Genomic DNA, 22,750 nt, shown 5'->3' with positions numbered 1-22,750 from the left:
TACAACTATTATAGATGTTTTAAGGCTGTAAAACCCTTCACTACACACTTTATGCACTTTTGTCAGACAAGCATGAACATTTTCATACTTTTCTCTCCTGTTTAAACACTCTCAAAGTTCAAACCTTCGTAGAAAAATAAGTCCAGTATTATAGAACGAAACCAAAGATCAAACCCTGTTTTCAGGTCCAGAACATAGCAATAGAGCAGCTGCCAGATAATTCAACAATAATGAATCAATGGTACAGAAGTGGTGGAAGCAAGAAGAATGAGTTGAGTAAAGTTTTACTTATCTAACTGTTTTGTTTTGCTTAATGCGCCTAATAATCCAGAAAATATGGTAACTTCTACCTTCCTTTAGCATGTCCAGAAGTCCAACTTTTTGAATGACGGTTAGCATCTTCCTCTGCCTTTTGGGTGCTACCGCAGATGCCTTTGACGGTGCAAAACATTTCGTCGACATTGTTGTGTTTGTTTGGGAGAAAACTTACAAACATACAGTACAGCGCTTTAGAGTCACATTGCTAGCGATCAAAGATTTATGTAAATTATGTAAATTTGATAAGTTGACAAATCATGCAAAATTGCATACAAAAAATACGCGAAACAGCGATGCTGTGAAAGCTGAGCCGGGTTATAGCGAGGGACCACTGTATTGCCAAAAGTCTCAGGTCACCAACTTTCTGCAGAGTCAGAATTTATGTGTTCAAACCTTTAGTGAAGGTTACAAATGATCTTCTTATGGTCTCTGACAGTGGACTCATCTCTGTGCTTGTCCTGCTAGACCTCAGTGCAGTGTTCGATACTGTTGACCATAATATCCTATTAGCGCGATTAGAGCACGATGTAGGCATTGCAGGTACTGCACTGCAGTGGTTTGTATCATATCTATCTAACAGACTCCAATTTGTGCATATACATGGAGAGTCCTCTTCACACACTGAGGTTAATTATGGAGTTCCACAGGGTTCAGTGCTAGGACCAGTTCTGTTTACATTATACATGCTTCCCCTTGGCAGTATCATCAGAAGACATAGCATACATTTTCACTGCTATGCAGATGACACCCAACTCTATCTGTCCATGAAGCCAGGTAACACACACCAATTAGTTAAACTGCAGGAATGTGTTAAAGACATAAAGACCTGGATGGCCTCTAACTTTTTGCTTCTTAATTCAGATAAAACTGAGGTTATTGTACTCGGCCCTGAAAAGCTTAGAAATATGGTATCTAACCAGATTCTTACTCTGGATGGCATTACCTTGGCCTCCAGTAACACTGTGAGGAACCTTGGAGTCATTTTTGACCAGGACATGTCCTTCAATGCACATATTAAACAAATATGTAAGACTGCGTTCTTCGATTTGCGCAACATCTCTAAAATTAGAAATATCCTGTCTCAGAGTGACGCTGAAAAACTAGTTCATGCATTTATTACTTCCAGGCTGGACGACTGTAATTCATTATTATCAGGATGTCCAAAAAACCCGCTGAAAAGCCTTCAGTTAATCCAAAATGCTGCAGCAAGAGTGCTGACAGGGACTCGAAAGAGAGAGCATATTTCTCCTGTTTTGGCTTCCCTTCATTGGCTTCCTGTTAAGTCCAGAATTGAATTCAAAATCCTGCTCCTCACATACAAGGTCTTAAATAATCAGGCCCCATCTTATCTTAATGACCTTGTAGTACCATATCACCCTATTAGAGCACTTTGCTCTCGCACTGCAGGCCTACTTGTTCTTCCTACAATATTTAAAAGTAGAATGGGAGGCAGAGCCTTCAGTTTTCAGGCCCCTCTTCTGTGGAACCAGCTTCCAGTTTGGATTCAGGAGACAGACACTATCTCTACTTTTAAGATTAGGCTTAAAACTTTCCTTTTTGCTAAAACATATAGTTAGGGCTGGACCAGGTGACCCTGAATCCTCCCTTGGTTATGCTGCAATAGACGTAGGCTGCCGGGGGATTCCCATGATGCATTGAGTTTTTCCTCTCCAGTCACCTTTCTCACTCACTATGTATTAACAGACCTCTCTGCATTGAATCATATCTGTTATTAATCTCTGTCTCTCTTCCACAGCATGTCTTTATCCTGTTTTCATCCTCTCACCCCAACCGGTCACAGAAGATGGCCGCCCCTCCCTGAGCCTGGTTCTGCCGGAGGTTTCTTCCTGTTAAAAGGGAGTTTTTCCTTCCCACTGTTGCCAAAGTACTTGCTCATAGGGGGTCATATGATTGTTGGGTTTTTCTCTGTATCCATTATTATACGATCTACCTCACAATATAAACCACCTTGAGGCACCTGTTGCTGTGATTTGGCACTATATAAATAAAAATGAATTGAATTGAATTGAATTGAATGTGGCCTTCAGATTAGCTCAGTAACATATAGAGTGTATAGGACTATAGAGCTTCATTGAATGGGTTGCAATGGCTGAACAGCTGCAACCAAGTGCTATGGAAAGCATCCGGTTGAAACTACGCCACCACTGGACTCTAGGGCAGTGGAGATGTTTTCTCTAGAGTGATGAATTATGCTTTGATGGACAAGTCTGGCTTTGGCAGTTGTCAACGGTACCTGTCTGACACCATTGTGTCTCCAAGTGTCAAGTTTGGTGGATGGAGATTATGGTGTGGGGCTATTTTTCAGGAGCTGGGCGTGGCCCCTCAGTTCCAATGCAAGGAACTCAACTTAATGCTTCAACATATGTTAATGTTTATTTTATTTAACTTCCATAAGGTTGTTACATTGAAATAGTGTAAAAAGCAAAGAATGAACATTTTCATTCATTGTGCTTTACCCTGAATTGAATGTATGGATATTTTTTACTGTATGAAGATTTTTACTCTGATGGAAAAAGACAGCTATTGTTATCAAGAATAATACTGTACATAGATTTGCAAAGCTACAACTGTGTTTCCAACCTTTTACTTAGTATTGTCCCTAAAATGATAAAAACCATTCATACAGTATTTAATATAATGTATAACTTCAACTGTGCAGCACTTCTTAGGCTGTGTTGCTGCAGTTTCCGACACATGCCCATTCACTGTTCAAATTAAAGCACCAGTAGTTTCCTGTAAACTCCAAGCTCAAACGTGTTAATGCATTGTGCCGCATGTGGCCCAGATAAATGCACCTGCATTTGTTTTCTTACCTCTGAGGGCATCAGGAAGTGAGAGGGGGTGTATCTAGGGCTCTCTCTCCTCAGAGAGCCACAGGGGAACTTTTTTCTGATGACTGCGACATAGATAATGCTTAGAACACACTATGCCCGGGCAACATAAGTTTTGGAGGTCGTTCGGATACACGCCAGGTGTAGATTACAGCACCCACTCCACCCTTCCCATCGTTGTGGGTGACTTTTATGAGATGATGGCATTGATGGCTCAAAGCACTTGTTAATACAGTTTAAAATCCAGGAGCCACTTACAGGTTATGGAGCACTGTAGATTGACCACATAAATCATTCAGCAGAGATGTAAGCAGGTACAGGATACAAAAACTTCAAAGAACACTGTGTGCCTGTAAACAAATTCTAAAAGGCATTAATGGAGCCATACCTCCCCACATAAATCAATAGATTCCTTTTTAAGGCTTGAAGGCATCAACTAGACAAACGGTATAAGCTACAAGATTTTTGAAAAAATGTAAATTGGCAAAATTATACTAGTAGCAGTTCGTAAAGTAAAATTTACATTTAACACCCATCTTACAGGCTAACCCGCTTCTAAAGTTTAAAACAAAACTATGCATATATAAACTGCTGAGGTGCTCTTTCTGTTTGTGGCCATCGAGTAGACGGGCTGCTCTGGAATATCTTAGAAAATTAGAACAAACATGCTTGATATTATTTATTAAGTCCCTACAAGAAACAACAGATTTAGTATACATAGATATAAGCCCAAATAACATATATAAAATAGCCTCCCTATGTCTTAGGGTCATTCTCACTGCCCTGCAGTGCGCATATGCCTGTGTCCACCTCACACTGTACATCAGTAACGGATACATCTCAGAGACTGCAGTGTAATTTATCCATCCATCCCTGCTATTTTCATCACCTTCAGTAATATGAGCTGCACATGGCACATTGTTTCATATCTTCACTATTCCTTATTTCAAATCATACACTGAAATAAGATCAGGGGCAACAAATCCCTATAGTGTGAGGGCATGTCTGTTACACTGCAGTAATGTTTGTAATGAGTTAACAAACACAGTGTATTTTAACAAGGTGTCTGTGCTTTAAAAGAGTTGAAAAAAATCAAGTTTTCATCATTATTACAGGCTGTCTTTTTTAAAAAAAATTATAATTCCACACCTACGAAATCAACTATAAATCATCACTATATCATAAATGCGTTCCAGTATTTGCTCTACATCCAAATTAATATCTCACTATGTCAAATTTTCACCAACCAAAGACGGGAGTTAGATTTGTCTTTCCAGAGGTAATGCACTTACAGTTTTCTCCCCCGGGGTGAATAAAGTCCTACTCACAGTTTTTGAAAGTGCTGACTTGAGCACATCATTTTGGGGGATGCCCAGCCTTACACTCTTACACTTCATTTGTGAAATCCCTCCTTTCATTCTCTCTGAAAACTGGAGGGTGTAAAAGATTCGATGAAATATAAAGTATGGCTTAGATTTATCTCGTCACTCCTCATCGCAGTTTATCCTCCAGCTGAATGTGCATTGCAAGGAGCGAGCCAGAGGGCCTGGAGACTGTGAGGCGTTCCACTTTTCTGCTATTGATTGGGGCTGCGTTTGTTCATTGCTGATGTACATCTGAAATCTGCTGGGCTTTGTGTTTTACAGGAAACCAGGAGGTGGCATGGGTGGAGGTGTTCCCTTATCCCACCTGCCAGTGAAAGATACCAGAAATATTAAATATACAAAACATTAAAAACACACTTTGCTGCTCTTTATATTTGGTACTATGTGTCTCATCTATTCAGTTCAGTTCAATTTTATTTATACAGCGCCAAATCACAACAACAGTCACCTCAAGGCACTTTATTTTGTAAATTGGGCCCTACAGAGAAAAACCCAACAATCATATGACCCTCATAGGGTCATATGATTGGTTTATATTGTGAGGTAGATCGTATAATAATGGATACAGAGAAAAACCCAACAATCATATGACCCCCTATGAGCAAGCACTTTGTCAACAGTGGGAAGGAAAAACTCTCTTTTAATAGGAAGAAACCTCCAGCAGAATCAGTCCACTCATGTAAGCAAACGCAACATATCAGTTCAGATTAAAAATGCAAAACAGGTAGTGATGCTGCTATTGAAAAAATAATATTGTGATTTAATTAATAATTTGTTTTTAAAATGAAATAAAAAAAATTAAGGTTTGGTTTGTGAAGTGTAAAGAAATAGTTTTATCATTTTTCCTTCCTTAACGAGACTTATTTTGGAAAATAGGACATTTATTTGCCCGTTATTTTGTGTAGAGTAAAAAACATACGTAACATTGGCATTATGGCATTGGCATATCAGAGATTTCTTTAGAATAAGGCATAGAATAAAGTCAAGGTTAATAAAAAAAAAGCAAAAAAACAAAGTAATCAAAAAGGCTTAATAAATTGAACACAATTAAATAGTAAATTGAAAAGAACACAGATTATTTACAACAGAGCTCATCTACTGCATCTGGATCTATTGGATCTCTGATTCCAAAGTTTAAGCCAACATAGATCAAGTGTTCTAACAGCAGGTACAAGAATGTACATTGTGGTCTTAATTGAAGGGTAAAGTAGGGCACCATGACCTGGAAGACAAGCATAAAGCATTTCAATTGACTGCAGCATTCTGAAGGTCAGCATGGCCAAACTGCACTTGATAATTCAATAATGGGGTCAGCAGCAGCTTATAAGATAGCTATGTACAATCAGATCTGCTGCATCTATAATGCCCTACTGAAGAATTATAGATAATAAAGGTTTGGGGAGGTGGGGGGCAGCTACATCTGGACCATCCAGCTCAGTCACTTGTCAGAGCTGAGCTGAAACAGGGAGGGAAGCCTGCTGAGGAGAAATCGAAGGCCGGAAGCGTGCCGAGCTGGTTCAGCAGAGGGCTGGTCCTCAGGAACTCCGGAGAGCAGCAAAAACTGACAGAAAGATGTGGAGGTTCTTCGTGGCCATTCTCATTATTATTATATTTTCATTTAATATAAGTCAGAGGTGTTTGAAGTATTCCTGTGTATTAACTTGTTGTTTTGCAACTTTTAGCTATTGGAGGAAATTGCAAAATTATGCTTAATAATCTATCTTTTAACTATATGCTTTTATGTCTATTTGTCTGTGTGGCTGTATTACATTGTCATGAATTTTATCATAATTACTTTGCTGAACTAGAATCTCATACACTGAGAATCATCTTTTGTGTGGTTGCTGCTGAGGACATACCTGGCAACAATGAAAATTCAATGTTTTATTGAAGTTGAAAGTTTCCACCACTAGGGGGCAACATTGCAACAACTGTTTGCTGTTATGTTCAGCATACACAGTCCCAAATTGTACATGTAGCAATGCTCCCACAAGATGAATGTTAAAGTTTTCAGTGTCCTCTTCCCTTTTTGTTTAGAATCTCATTATCTGCCTCAATTGTTGTCACTCAACAGGGTTTGATCTCGGGGGTCAAGTGGCCATCGAGTTCTCACACTGGAACAGTCCTTTTCCAGAGAGCAGCCAGAACCTCCCGAGTCCAGACTGTGTTCACTCCGAGGCCTCCGCTGTCCCGCCCATCAGCGAGCATCTTGAGCCAGTGTCCTGCCCGGCGTCGCTGTCCGTCACCCCGCTCCCCACGTACAGTGCCAGCCAGGAGACGCTGTGTGACAGCAGCACGAGTACGCTGAGAGCTGTGACAGTACATTCTTTTCAATTATGATAACTTTTTTTTTTTTACAGCAAATCTACATTTCAGTTAGTAAAACACTGATTACAACAGGTCAGATGGTAACATCCTGTAGCTGTGTTGATATCAGAGTTATGATTGACCCTCTACGCAATCTCCATAATGCTGAAACTGGCACTCTGTGGGCCACACAACAACTGTTTACTCTTTGAGCTGAAGGCATTTCTTAATGTCTTTGGTTGTACATATGAGCTGATTGTCATGCTGCAGAATCAATTTATAACCAGATAAACTGCACGGTGTCTGTACTTTTTTAGCACAAAGGAAACTCTGATCACATCTGAAGCTAAATAAGGAGAAACGTGGTCTCAACCTCCAAGTTTCCTCCACCATGCATTTCTGTTTCCTGTTGACATTCATCTGCTGTGCTCTCTGGCCCTGGATTAAATAAACTGCCCTTTGTCGACAAGTGATTCAAATGTTATGGGAGCACCCTCACTGCTCAAGCTTGGCTTCAGACCAGGGACCCTCCGGTGTTCGTGAATTCTCAGCTAATGGCAGTTTTAAAGTGGAGTCAGCTTATCCTGTCATCCATAAGTGCGGGTTTTGCTTTATTTGAACACCATCAGGTTTTCCCATTCAGTATAATCAATGCTGAGTCAACACACTGTCGAGGAGGGAAATTATTTTACTGCTATTGGTAAATAATTGTCATTGCATTAATAATATAATTTGCAGCATGGATATTGCATTCAGGGGTTGAACAGTGTGTCTTTCAGAAAGGCTAAAAGTCACAGGCTGACAGGAAACAGGCTTGCAGAGAGTTTGCACAAGCAGGAAGTTATTTTAAGCAACAGTATGATCATTGCTTTAACAATGTAACAGATAGCTTTAAGAAGGCCTTAAGATGCTTATGCACACAGTTATTATGTTTAGTAGAGGTTCTTGATTAAAACATTTATTTAGTAAAAGTCATATCCATAGTTTCAGTTCGATTATTACATATACGAGAGTGGTTTCTGTCTCTCTGTCTGGTGAGGGGTCAGGAGCTAGTCGCGAGGTGAAACAGGGTGCAATTGTGGTTAGCACACAGACGCGCACACACACACACACTCAGTTAGAGAATCATTTATAGGTGAAAGTTTAATCATGTTTTGCTGATGTTGCAAAGAGCAGTTTGTCGCAGAACTGTTGCGAGCATCCGGCAGTGACAGGAAGCACCTGTTGTGAAGATAGGAGACAATTGTTCTTTTAAACTGTGTCAAAAGTCGTTGTGGTTTTGATTTGATCTATGTATAAAATGTATCTGTGACGTATGAAGGGGCGTCAGTAAACAAACCCTGATGCTATAAAATATCTGTTCATGCTTTGATTGAGTCGAGGACTACTGGCTGTCTGCGTACAGAGTGTCCTCCCACGCGTGTATTCATTAAAATCATCGTTTGACTTCACCCGGCCGGATCGGTGTGGTTATTCTTCGATCACCTCTTGTACCCTTCCTCAATACTGAATCTTAACATTTGGGGGCTTCGTCCGGTTATTGGGGAAGGTGAGTTGGAGGTTTAGATGGAGAAATTTGGTGGTCTTGGGTGGTCTGACGGGCAGACATGAATTCCAGTGGTCTAAGTGGGTGGGCATAAGCCGGCTTATCCAAAAGGTAAGGCACTACCTGTTGAATTATTTCCAAAGTGTGCCAAATTGGATATGATAAAATTTAAGTCTACTCACTGAAGTTACTGGTGGATGTCTGTTTTGATTTTGATGAGAATCTCATGACAGTACTGAGGATTTAAAAGCAGTTGGACTGCTGGTAATGATTGAATGCGGTTGGACCGCTAAAAGGAAAAGCAGTTGGACTGCTCAATGTTTTTAGTATGTTAGGGAATTTGGTTATTTTTTGGTTATAAGGTTGGACCTGCTTCAGTCTTACACTTGGTTGGGTGTTTTACTGTTGTTCCAAAGTATTATAAATTACTCAAGAACGCCAGTTGGACTGGTAGGAAGCGCAGTGCTCAGAGGTAACGCTTGCCAATGCAAAGGACGCTTATGCATTGTCCTCGAAGAGGGATAGTCAGTTGGTCACTGTGGAGCTTGGGGCACTCCAGAATAACTAGGAGTTAGAATCTCCTTACCGTTTGGAACGGTATCTGCGCTTTTTTGGGCAGCAAAGGTTGGACCTTGGGTGTTGGACACTTTTAAATTGAGTTAGGGATTTTAGAAATGAGGCCAGAAACAGTTAAAGTCTTGATACTGGTTAATTGGTCGCAAAAAACTCAGGGAGTTTATCCGCTGGGCGGTTATTTTAAATTTGTCTAAAATTGTGTAGGCGCTAAAGCTGACAGATCTGACAGTGGTTGTAAATATAAGACGTCGTTGTAATGTAGAATAAGAACATTTGGTGTGAGAGATCTCGGTGTGTCGAGTCAGTAATGCACTGACTGCCTGCTGCTATTTTTAGACGGTGTGTGTGAGTGAAAATGCAAATTAGTAAGCAGTGAACTGTTTAAGCCACAGTTGGTTTTACAAATACTGCTGCAAACATTGTTGAGTGTGTGTTTAAAATGCCATTTATGTTTAGCAAAGGACTATAAATAAAGTTTTGAGTTGCCGTAGGGGATGCATAGTAACTGACTGAGTTTGGATGCAGATATATAAATATATTGAGTGCACTGTGTATACTTAAGACTAACACATCACTTTCAGTAGTAACTGTTCTCCAGCATTAGTTGCTGGTGGGTTTTATTTTTTCAATTTCTTGTGTGTGCGGTGAGAATTAATGGAGGTTTCAATTTTTTGTTTGTTTGTTTTTTACTTGCTCTTTTTGATTATGACAAGCATGTCTAAAATACTCTTAGGAAAGTGTGTTGAGTTATATTCCTTAACTCTAGTCACAGTTTAAGTGTGAATGCGGTGACTAGAAGCTTTGACATGATGAATAAAGGTGTGAGAGGTATTTCTTGGGTGATGTAAAGTAGGACGTTTTAAACTTTGAAAGTGTTTTTAATTTGAGAGAGGCATGAGTGATGTTATAAGAGTTTAGTTTATTTAAAAGGTGTGTGTGAGAGGATTATGAAATCATTGTGTGAATGATGCTACATTTTAGGTCAAAAGTTAGTAGAATTACAGAGGGTTTGTAGATTGTAAATACAAAATAAGTTTGATTAGCCTGGAGAAACAGCAAAGCAGCTTGAGCTGCTCTGAGCAGCTGCGTGCGGTGTGTGTGTAACAGGAAATGGTGTGGGTGACAGGAAGTTTGCATGCTCATATAAGGTGATGTGTGAACAGGGGAAGTCTGAGAGAGAAGTGTGTGTGTAGGCAAAATGCAGAGTGTGTGCATGAAATAAGGGAGTATTGTTTTTTACATCAAGGTTTAGTAGAACTAAAGTAGAACGTCACAAACAAACAAAAGAAAATAAAATGAAGAGAGAAAATAATGTGGTTCCCTGACCGGGAGAGCAAATAACTGACAATTACATTAGTGAATAGAAAACACACATACACAAAGTGCCATATGTGAAATTATTCTAGGAAGGAGTCAGAATTGAGATAGCTTATTATAGAGATAGTTTAACATAAGATGCAGTGAAGGAAGCAGCTTACATTCCTTTAATTCCCAGAGCCAGTGTGTTCCCTCCCCTGCCCACTTGGGCCCCGTATCAGGCGAGTATGGAAGGCTGGATAGCCCATGACGGGTAAGATCCCACCTCGAAACCCTGGGACAACCTAAGGCAGGCACAGTCACGAATACTCTCGGACCTGACGGGTAAGACCGCTGGGCTAGGGTGGAGGTGGAAAGTGGCAAGTGGAGCCCTACCTTCTGGCTGAGGACAAGGAATGCTGCTATTTAAGGTAGGAAATCAGAATTTGGGTTAGTAAATTTGGGGAGGAGAAAATTGACTGTTTAAAGGCAAAATTATGAAGGAGTCTGACACACTGTAAAAGCACCATATGCAAATTCACACACACAAACAGGAAATGCATTAAACTTATAAAGTCAAGACAAGCTCATGGAGTTTAATGCATAGACACTGATTAAACCTGGCTAAGAACACAAACATAGGCAATGAAGAACAGCTTGCTATTTTGTATGAATGATACAATGGTGTGAATGTTTAATAAAATACATTTGAGTTTGTAATTGAGGAATAGAATAAGCCATATGACAAAGGGAGTTATGAAAACGAAAAAGGGATTAAAGTAGTTTTAAAAAAGAGTGACTTAGGAGTGCTCTCGTACTGAGTGATCAACACTAGTGATCACTGTTGGAAGAAATAAAATGATTTAATGAGTTGGGAATGTTTAAACATATGTTTCTGTTGTTATAGCTTCTTGAGAGATGATTCAGTATGCAAATTAGCTGGAGTGTGTGGTGACGAAAGAACTTCCTGAGTGTGTGTGTGACTGTGACTTTCAGGAAGAGGAAGCATAGCAGAGACGAGAAGTGCAGATTGGGGTAGGAAATTTATAGTTTAGTGATATGTTGTTGTAAGGGGGTTTTATGCTGAATTGAAGTATGTTATAGAGCATAAGGGGGTGATTTTTGTTTGCAAATTGTGTGGTTTTAATGAGACTTTTGGTGTATTGAGGAGGTGAAATTATGTGGTGGCAAGACTTGTGTGTTTAAGGTTGTTGTGGTGATGGGTTGATTCTGTCAGGTAGGTTGTTGTTGGTGTTTTCGTTTTAAATAGAGGGAGTTTTAGGAAACATGGACATGTCTAAAATTGGGCCCATTATTTTGTAACAGTGCACTTAAAGAAAACCTGTCAGGTGACTTTGTTTTGTTTTTATGAGCTAACAATCAGCTCTATTTTTCATTTCTGTTTTAAGCAGGCCTGCAACAGTGAATAACGGCGCTGAAAATTATCGGGAGGAGCAAATATAAGGCGGCTTTCCAGATTACAATTGGCTGAGGAGAGCTACCTGTGGGGACTGATCAAGGTCGTAAGTCCCTGTAAAAGGATTTTATGCGAGTCAATCCAGTCCAAAAGCATAAAGAAATATTTTCCTATGGAAAATAAAAAATGACGGAGCTCATTTTGCTGAGGGTGGAGTATCTGATCGTGCGGGAAGCTCCACTATCAGCAAATACATGGTGTGACTGCATGTGAGTGAAGGTGTGACTGAATGTGAGTGAGGATGAATTAATGTGGACAAACAATTTGTTTTTACCAGAGAAAATTTCTGTTTTGTTTTGTTGACTGGGGTTAGATTATGGGATTATAGTATATTGTTGGGAGAATGCCAAATGCTAAAGGGGAAATATTTTTTGATGTAACTCAGTTATCATTAATTGAAGAAACACATGACTGATAACTGTTCTGTTTTAAGTTTATTTTATGACATACATTGGATCATGAGTGGGGAAACTGAGCATTTTTAAGTTTTGTATAGTATCTTGACACATGAAATGTATCAAGATAAAGGGGGGTTTAGGGTTTAATAATTTAATTGTTTAATAATTTAGGATCATTTCAGGACCTTTTGGGTTTTTGATCATTTGGATATGGTAAAACTGAAACTGTTATTTTTAAGTTAAGGTTAAAGGATTAAAAGTGAACTTGTCACGGTTTGCGAGGCAAGCCGTGTGGAGTTGTAGAAAAGGACCCAAAAGGCGGCAGCTCTGGTGCAGGTGAATATTTATTTACAACGGTGGGCACAAAACAGCACTGGTGGAAAAACAACCTAAACTGGGTAAGCTAATAACACAAACCAGAAACGAGGATGCAGGGAGGTTCGGGGAAATACACCCAGAGAACATAGGGAGATTACACACAGGTGGGAAACACAGGTGACACTGATAAACATAACGAGACAGGGCAGGAGTGAACACAACATTACGCATACTGACGAGAGACTGTCAAAGTAAAACAGGAAGTACACAGAGGTTCAGACAGGAGGAGAGAAAGCACAGGGAGAACACAGACATAACAGGCCGGGGAAACATGGAATAAACACAAAGAGAGACGAGAGCTCATAAATACACAGAGGGGCACAAGGGGGTAAGAGTCACAAAGGGAAAAAACACTTAGGGAACACCACAATAGGACACCTCAGAAAACCTGGCCTAAATAAGGAGCGAAAATACAAGGAACCAAGAATACTGGGCCAACATGGCCCAGGACCATGACAGAACTGAATCCTGTTTAGAAGATACAATGCCGGTTTTTCAAAGCTGTGAATAATTCTTAGAGGGAAAATTAGTGAGGGCTGAAGGGGTAGAACAGCTTTGATTTCTTTTTGATTTCTAGAAGTAGTGGTTATAATGTAGGCGTACACATACAGATATTATATAGGAGGTATTTTTAGGATAAAAGGGGGAGCTTATAAATAGAAATGATTTTTATACATATTGCATTTTGTGCTTTTAAAGGAGTTGTGGCTCAAATTTGTCTCTGGAGGGTCACGAGCCTTTGGCTAGCGCTATGATTAGCCAATCTACTGTGAGGATAATATGAGTTCATGAAGGATTGCACACGCTTACAGACACAGAGTTAAGAAACACACATGACAGTATTGATTCCAGGCAAAAGGCCTTAAATTCATTTAGCTTTTAACTGAACTTAAAGAAGGACCAAAGAGGAAGGAAAGCATATATTTTGGTTAAGTCTGATACATTAGAATTAGAAGGTATTGTTACATTAAAAGGAGCAAAATGAAATAAAAAGGCTATACCAAAATGGGTTATAACATAGGAAATGTGAGGTTAAAATGAAGTTAACACATAGGAGTTGTTTCAAGGAAGCATTTAGCTATGATGAAATGTATACAGGAGTAATTGCTTATATGCTTAAACTTAATTGATTAAAGTGGTTGTTTTCTTTTAGAGTAGAGGAACTTGCAGCAGCGACAATTTGTGCACAGGATGTTGATGATCAGATAAGGGAAAATAGAGCGAGCAACCGGACGTGAAACCAGCGCTTAAAAGAATTTTAAAGTGATGAGTAACGTTGAAGAGTATACATAAATACAAGTCAATAAGTTAAGAAGATAATTAGGATCAGGCTTTTGATTAAAGAGTCCCAGATAGGATAAGTTAGGGAGATGCAAGAAAAGGTGTTTTGTTTCCTTTGCAGAAGATCTCGGCGACCACAGGAGGGGCGAGGATCCTGGAGATCTCGAAGTTCGAGACCACCAGAGAAGGGTCTGCGTGAGGACACAATGTATTGTGACCTCTGGTTTTCAGAGGTCAAAAGGGGGAGTGTCGAGGAGGGAAATTATTTTACTGCTATTGGTAAATAATTGTCATTGCATTAATAATATAATTTGCAGCATGGATATTGCATTCAGGGGTTGAACAGTGTGTCTTTCAGAAAGGCTAAAAGTCACAGGCTGACAGGAAACAGGCTTGCAGAGAGTTTGCACAAGCAGGAAGTTATTTTAAGCAACAGTATGATCATTGCTTTAACAATGTAACAGATAGCTTTAAGAAGGCCTTAAGATGCTTATGCACACAGTTATTATGTTTAGTAGAGGTTCTTGATTAAAACATTTATTTAGTAAAAGTCATATCCATAGTTTCAGTTCGATTATTACATATACGAGAGTGGTTTCTGTCTCTCTGTCTGGTGAGGGGTCAGGAGCTAGTCGCGAGGTGAAACAGGGTGCAATTGTGGTTAGCACACAGACGCGCACACACACACACACTCAGTTAGAGAATCATTTATAGGTGAAAGTTTAATCATGTTTTGCTGATGTTGCAAAGAGCAGTTTGTCGCAGAACTGCTGCGAGCATCCGGCAGTGACAGGAAGCACCTGTTGTGAAGATAGGAGACAATTGTTCTTTTAAACTGTGTCAAAAGTCGTTGTGGTTTTGATTTGATCTATGTATAAAATGTATCTGTGACGTATGAAGGGGCGTCAGTAAACAAACCCTGATGCTATAAAATATCTGTTCATGCTTTGATTGAGTCGAGGACTACTGGCTGTCTGCGTACAGAGTGTCCTCCCACGCGTGTATTCATTAAAATCATCGTTTGACTTCACCCGGCCGGATCGGTGTGGTTATTCTTCGATCACCTCTTGTACCCTTCCTCAATACTGAATCTTAACATGGACATGATTTACTCTTCTGCCCTCTTTTGTCTTTGGCTAGTACCAGTATCGATATCCGGTCACCCTTGAGCCTTTTGTTTGAGAAAATAGCCTCTTTAATGCAATAACTCAGCAACGTAGGAGTTTCAAACTGATACCATAGATGCAACTACTTAAAAACTTGTTTTAGACTAGAGAAGATGAGGCTGAGATAATGTTTATATCGGGGACTTCATTCCTAAATATTGGTCAGAGTGTTCTGGCCCTTCAACCTGTGTTCACCTCACTTTACCACGCTGCAGGTTTTCCAGTCGTCTGTTCTTATGTCTGTACACATCTGCAGAAGAGCTTGGGCAGCACATCTGCTACACCTCTATGACGTGGTGTAGTACACTATCACTTCTTCACCAGTGTCACCTTTTCAATATGGCTGTCCTTCACCCAGATTTGCCCCCATCCCCCCCCGCGCAGCTGTTTCTGCTCCACTTACTTGTTTCGCTTAACAAACTGCAGATCTCTATATTGAAATCAATCGTTCTTATAGGGTTTTTATTATGACATGATAAACCTGCAATATCTGTTAATAGGTTAGATAGATTAATGGATATATTTATTCCCAGGTGTGTGTGTCTATGTGTGCGTGCATGTATTTGTATGTAAGTGTGTGTGCCCTTGAGTCTCCATCAGAGGACCATGCTGACACTGTCATCAGTGCCAACTGTCATTGTTTTGGGCTGCAGCAACACTGACTAGCCGGCCCTTTTTTCTGATTGGCCGCTGTCAGAGCAGCTTGACCCCCGATTGGCTGCCAGAGAAGCCCGATTAAGAATGCCGATGAGTAGCTCTCCTTTCTCTCTCGCTCTCTCTCTCTCTGACACTGTAAACATCCTGCTCATGCTTGTGTTTTTTTTCCTTCAGTGAGGATCTGTGACAGCTTTTGCAGCGTTCCTGCTGCCAGATTTGAGCATCTTTCACTATGACAGATCCGATCCGCATGTGTGTGAATGTTACAGTGATTCTGGACCGACTGATGCAGGGATGTGAGGAATAAGGAGTAAAAAAAAATAAAGTGGGGATGCTGGTTGCTCTCGTGGGACATCGCACTTGTTTGTCGCCCTCAGCGAGGGGCTGGAGGTGGAGGATGGTGTGTGCATATGTCAGTGTGTGTATGTAGAGGAGTCATCGGGCTGTTTTGGCATTTGCTGCGGCTCAGCTGTGAAGCCTCTCCCCCCCTCCTCCTCCTCCTCCTGCCTTCTGAGGAGCGAAGCTGCCTCTCTGCCTCTGCCCACCTTCACATGGTGAGTGTCCTCAAGTTGTCTTGAAGCAAAGGCAGCTTGATCTCCAGAATGGATTCTCTTCTTTTTTTTCTGCAGTGCTCTCACTCATTTGTTACCGTGTCCTTCTCCCCGCCCTTACACTGCTTCATCTTTCACCCGCAGTTCCCTGAACAGTGTAAGCATTTGACCTTCATATGCACACACACACTCTTTCTTCCAGCTCCTCATAATCCCCTTTCTCTTGATTGTAATTCTACTTGTTTTTTCCCACATGCTCCACCAGCTCTTTTGCTGTGATTCATCAGCTGTAACGCACGGAAACTAGTCATGTCTCTGTGAGCAATGTCCGTGTATGAGTGTGTGTTTGCTGTGACTGTGGTGACTGGGCACCAGTAGCAGCTCGGCAGGTGCAAAAATTTCCATCCCTTGGCTGCTAGGGAGAAAATGCGCCCCTGGGTATGATTCGCGCATCCAGCTAGAACAAACAATCCCTCCTAACTGGTGACTGACACCTAATCCCCCTTGACAACACACACACCCCCTCCCTCCCTCCCATTTCCCATTAACCCCCCCCCCCCCACACACACACACACACACACACACACATTCATACACACACACACCTTTCTTCTCCTATCAGCGTGAGCTGTCATCTCCATGTTGTGTTGTGTTATAAATGGAGCCGCACTGTTGAGTGTTTTAAGCAACTAGAAGAGAAGAAGAATTCCTTTTTCACTGGAGAAAAAATCTTTAAATATTCTTGTGTAATAGTAATGTTATGCTCTTTTTTAATATGACCACCACCCCAGTCTTCAATAGGTTCTAAACACACTGCGTTTTCCAGTGTATTTAAGACCAAGTTAAGATAAATTGTGTCCATTTACTCCTCTGCATGTAACATTTCAAAACTAATTCTCTAATCAACTGGGACTCAAGGTCAGGCACATAAAGTAAGAATAAGGTGAGTTTGCTTACTAAAAGACATTAGAAGTCTTGGTGTAAGTCTGAAAGAGATTATCAAAGCCAGTGAACGGGTCACAACAGTAATCTAAACACAATGGCAAAAAAACATGGACGCTTAAATCTCGTGGTGTGTCCACAGATGTGACCATAAAACACTGAAATAACAAGCATGGCCTACTTCTCCTCACATTAATTTTGATGACTTACTTGCTTCAAATACCGGAGATCTTGACTCCAAACTATTTAGCAGACAAGTTTAAATTATTGATACGACATCCTGTAAATGAAAAAAGTATTTGGGCTGCTCAAACTGACACAGTGGAATGATATTATGTTAACAGAGAAGGCTCACCACACTAAAAATGCAGAAAATAAAATACATAATCAAACCGAGGTTGTTTGAAGTTATTCAAACAGGCTATCCAGATTTATGTGTCACTTTTGCATCTTCAAAATCAATAAAGACCTGTTTGAGTGACCACGTGAAGCTCCAGTGTTACATCAGTTTACACAGTTTAATGAATTTTCTTCAGACGCAGACAATTTCTCGCTTAATGTTTTGCACCATTCCACTGCTGGTGTCTTTTTTTCAGCTTTTGTTCAAACTGTCATTATGTCATCATGAAGCATTTAATGACCCTCAGCATATCGCAGTGAAAAAGTCACAGCAAGGTAACTTTAACATAACTGTGATCAGCTATTTTTAGTTCAAGCTTGTGTGGTTGGAAAGTAGCAATCAGTTCGGAAAAATGACCTGCATTAGCATGAAACTATTCGTTTTGTTACAATGGTGGCTGGTCGTACTAAACATGGCTAAAGTTTCACATAATCAGGTCAGTGTATGTACAAGTAACCTAAAATGAACCAAACTAGCTTCAGCTCTGGCAGTGAGCACCGAAGCCCCTCCAACCTGATGCTTAAACCTTTTGTTTGCTACGGCAACCAATTGAAAGAAAGCTGGCTTGAAGTGAAGGAGGCCTTAAAGGAAGTGGAGCTAAAGCAGCATGGTTCAGGATGAACTGAGGTGCTGCACCAAAGCTGAGTCGGACAAATAAAGATTGTTACATTTCAGTTCTTCTTGGTGGACATTAAGGTATTTCCAGGCTATAGAAGATATTGTGGTGGACCACTGGAGGGCTCCACTCACACCCAGTTCTCAGAAAGTGTTGTTGCTGTGTTTTGGAGGGAAAGTATTCAGTTCTGTGGTGATGAGTAATAAACGAGCAGTGTTTATCGAGAGCTCTCGTGTCGTCTGTGTTTACCTCCACATTGGTGACCCCTGACTCGAACATGCTGTAGTCCGATGGTGGCACCGACTCCGCTCTGGATGCATCAGCAGCCGCCAGCCCTCTGCCTCCAGCTGCAGCTACGTTTGCTGTGGTGCTCGAGCTGCCGGACTTTTGGCTTCACGACCCCCCGTCGTGGTTCGTGCACGTGGAGGCTCAGTTCGCCCTTCGTGGCATCTCGGCTGACGACACTAAATATCACCATGTGGTGGCTTCTCTCAACCCGCTAGCCACCCGTCGTGCGTTGACTCTCCTCCGGGACCCACCCACCCGAGGGAAGTACGGGCTTGGACCGGACGACGGGGGATTCCTCTTCACCCACATCTTCCTCCGACAGCCGGCGGCGGCCGTGAGAGCCGGCCTCGCCAACTCTCCGCTTCTGGGCACGAAGGATTATCGCTCCCTGGCTGAGGACGCGGATCATATTCTCCTGGCTACCCGCACTTTCCACGATCACGACCTAGTTCCAGCCTCGCCGGCGGCGCCTTCCACTTCCCCGCTGACCTGCCACGACGTACCCGATCCTTCGCTGACGGCAAAGATCACGGCACAGCGACACCACGGACGGGACCTCTGTTTCTACCATCGGCGTTTTGGCGCCGGAGCGCGCCGCTGCCTGCCGCCTTGCGCTTTTCCGACCCTGGGACATGGACCCCACCAGCGCGCTGTAGCGGCCGCAACCGCTGGCGACAAAGAAAAACTGCTCTTCATAGAAGATTCGCCCTCTGGGAGACGTTTCCTGGTCGACTCTGGCTTCCAGAAGAGCCTCCTTCCCCCGTCTGGAGCCGACAGTTTAGCAGCGGGCTGCGGACCGCAGCTTGTTGCGGCTAATGGCTCTCCCATCGCAACGTTCGGGGAAAGGTTCGTGACTGTTTGTTTTCATGGTCGGGATTTCCAATGGACCTTTGTTGTTGCCGCTAGCTCTGTACCTATTTTGGGCGCCGATTTTCTTTGTGCCCACGGACTGCTGGTCGATGTCGCTAACAGACGCTTAATCGATGCACTGTCTTTTTCTTCAATACCCTGTTTCACTCGTGCCATCGATCCCCTGAATCGGGCTAATGTAGTGACTTCAGGGAATGTTTTTCAGCATTTGCTCTTGGAGTTCCCTTCACTGACTGTTCCTAATTTCTCAAACACGGCAACGAAGCACGGGGTTGAACATTATATTCCGACGGTCGGTCCCCCAGTGTTCGCACGCGCCTCGACCCCGCGAAACTCTCGTCGCTCGGGAAGAGTTTGCCGCAATGGAGCGCCTCGGCATAGTGCAGCGCTCGAATAGTGCCTGGGCTTCTCCGCTACACATGGTGCCCAAGTCAGACGGTCGGTGGCGGCCGTGTGGGGATTTTTGCCGTTTGAATAATGTCACGGAGAACGACCGTTACCCCATTCCCCACATCCAGGATTTTTCCGCCCACCTCGCCGGCACCTCGATTTTTTCTAAAATTGACTTGGTGCGGGGGTAACACCAGGTTCCCGTGCGCACCGAAGACGTCCCCAAAACTGCCGTTATTACCCCTTTCGAACTGTCTGAATTTCTGCGCATGCCGTTCGGCCTGAAAGGCGCGGCCCAGACTTTTCAGCGGTTGATGGACTCTGTTTTGCGCGGGCTGCCTTTCGTCTTCGTGTACCTTGACGATATATTGGTGGCCAGCTGCTCTGAGAGTCAGCACGCGTCCCATCTGCATCAGGTTTTCCAGTGCTTGCCGGCACACACAACCCCTCCAAGTGCCAGTTCGGCTTGCCGGTTCTGGGTTTCTTGGGCCACCGCATTTCCGCTGACGGTGTGGTTCCGTTGCCAGACAAGGTCCGGGCCGTTTCGGCTTTTCCGCATCCTGCGTCCGTTAAAGCACTGCAGGAGTTCTTGGGGATGGTCAATTTCTACAACCGCTTTCTCCCCAGAGCTGCGCACCTGCTGCAGCCTCTCTATGCTGCCTTGAAGGGTAAAACAGCTAAGGACACGATTGATTGGCCCCCTGAACGCATCCAGGCATTTTCTGGGGCCAAGACCGCGCTGGCAAACGCCGCCCTGCTGGCCCACCCGTGGACCACTGGAGGGCTCCACTCACACCCAGTTCTCAGGAAGTGTTGTTGCTGTGTTTTGGAGGGAAAGTATTCAGTTCTGTGGTGATGAGTAATAAACGAGCAGTGTTTATCGAGAGCTCTCGTGTCGTCTGTGTTTACCTCCACAATATATAATTTCTCCACAAGCGCTAACTTGCAATAACCAGAGTGACCACTTGGAAAACTTTTTTAGCACATGTGAGTGAGATTAACCTGCTCTACATCTACAGTAAAGGAATAAAAACGGAAATATCTAACAAAAACTCTTGTTCTGTTAGTCCAGTTAGCTGATCAGATGCTTCTGACTGTTTTCTGCTTTAAATTGAAACTCAGAGAGCATTCTCCAAACTGTGGAACAGCATTCCCCTCAGTCAAATCTGCTCCATCCAGCCTGGACTGGACTTAAAACTCATTTTTACTCACTGGCATTTGAATCGGACTTGCTCATTGTGTCTTCACTCACTTTTTCAGCTTCATGTGTTTAGCACCTATTAAAATGTAAATGGTAAATGGCCTGTATTTGTATAGCGTGGATGACTGGTTGTGTAAAGCGCTTTGGGGTCCCTAAGGTCCCTAAGGACCCCAAAGCGCTTTACACAACCAGTCATCCACCCATTCACACACACATTCACACACTGGTGATGGCAAGCTACATTGTAACCACAGCCACCCTGGGGCGCACTGATAGAGGCAAGTATGTATTTTAGTCATTTCTTATCCAAAGGAAAGGATTTACACGTGCTTAAATTGCTTTATTTTAGCATTATGCAATTCTGTTGTTCCAACTTAATGTACTTGAGTTGAACCAACTTAATTCATTAATTGTGAATCAACTTATATACTGCAGTTGAGTCCAATTTAATTAAATTGAGTTAATCCAACCTTTCCAAATTAGAGTAGTCCTGCAAAAGTACTTAATGCTAAGAGAAAGCCATTTATAAATGTCAAAATACCTTTCTGTGATTATTTTAAAGTTCATTTAAAGAGTTATTTCTTGGAGTGTCTAGAGTCTAGAGTCTGATTAACATAAAACGTGTGTAGACATTGCTTTTATAACAAAATGTACATACTGTAGCTGTCACTCCAGCCACTTGTCCTTATCAGGCTCACAGGGGGGCGAAGGGGGCTGGAGTCTATCCCAGGTGTTATAGGGCAAGGTATAAGCTGGACAAGTCTAACACAGCTTGGACAATTTAGAAAAATCAATTAACCTAACCCCACTAAGCACATGTTTGTTATGTGGGAGGAAGACAGAGTACCCAGAGTGAACCCACAGGGAGAACATGCAATCTCCACACAGTTGGTGGATTTGAACTCAGGACCTTGCTGTGAGGCAGCAATGGTAACCACCGTAATGTCATTCAGAAACAATATGACTGCAAGGCTTGATGCAGAATTTTCTTTACAATTTTGTTCTTCACAGGTTAAACCACAAAAAGGAACAATAGCATACATGTGGTGTGTGTATGGTTTTCTGCCACATCCAACCCCAGTGATTTTCCTGATACAACTACTACGAGTTGACAAGTATTAAAACTACATTAAGAGTATGAATATAGTTTATAGTAAGTGAGCACATGTGGCACAGGTAATACTTTATGAGAAAACCTGACACAACATATATTTTTTCTAATACAAAAAAACTGCATTATGCATACAAAACTAGTGAGAATAAAATAAATAATAAAGCAACAACTTGCAAGACTAGGCTGCATGTAATGGCATGTTATATAAAATCTTAAAATAGAATTAACAAATTCTTCATCTGGTAATTGAAAAAATTTAAGATGCATTTTTCTTGGATGTTCAAAATTAAAGAGGAAAAGGAAATAATCTACAGTGCCACTGCTGAAGTGTGGCTTTATTGAGTTTAAGAAAAACAGATGTGTGTACACCCAAAGCTTTAGTACCATGTGACCTCAGTTGTGGCTTGGGTTACAGAAGCACCATAAGGTTGTTAAAGATTGATGAATACATTGTTTGACTGGCCACTGCCTGGCAAGACAGCACGATGTAGGCTAATATCTGGTGTCTCAGTCCTCCGAGAGCCAATATTTATAGTAAGCAATTCTCCTTTCCATTAACGAGAGCAGCGTTGGAGTGCTGAGGGTGCTGAGGAAACGGGGTCGGGAAGTGTACGAGGTCATCACATACTGCCTGGGTTTAAGAGTTGAAAATAACATGCTAAAAAAGCTTCTCATGTCAGAACTATGGAAGCTAATTTCCACCAGTAACACAACAATAATAATAATAATTTTTCCATTAAA

The 22,750-nt window shown here is 41.9% G+C and overlaps 1 protein-coding gene across 2 annotated transcripts in view; it reads left to right on the top strand.

The window, feature by feature from the left end:
- The window catches only part of LOC113008980 (anoctamin-4), a 60,384-nt gene that overhangs the window by 6,674 nt on the left and 30,960 nt on the right, over positions 1-22,750 (top strand). The window contains exon 3 of one of the 2 annotated variants that reach the window (XM_026146974.2): positions 6,630-6,854. In XM_026146974.2, coding sequence (XP_026002759.1) covers positions 6,630-6,854 — 225 coding nt within the window. Of the gene's footprint in view, positions 1-6,629; positions 6,855-15,745; positions 16,192-22,750 lie in introns of those variants that run through there. The other variant, XM_080291824.1, reaches the window with a different exon arrangement.

Source organism: Astatotilapia calliptera, chromosome 17 (assembly GCF_964374335.1).
Source record: "Astatotilapia calliptera chromosome 17, fAstCal68.1, whole genome shotgun sequence".
In the NCBI taxonomy this organism is placed as follows: domain Eukaryota; kingdom Metazoa; phylum Chordata; class Actinopteri; order Cichliformes; family Cichlidae; genus Astatotilapia; species Astatotilapia calliptera.
Note: the sequence above shows the minus strand (reverse complement) of the source record. Positions and strands in the feature narration are given on the sequence as shown.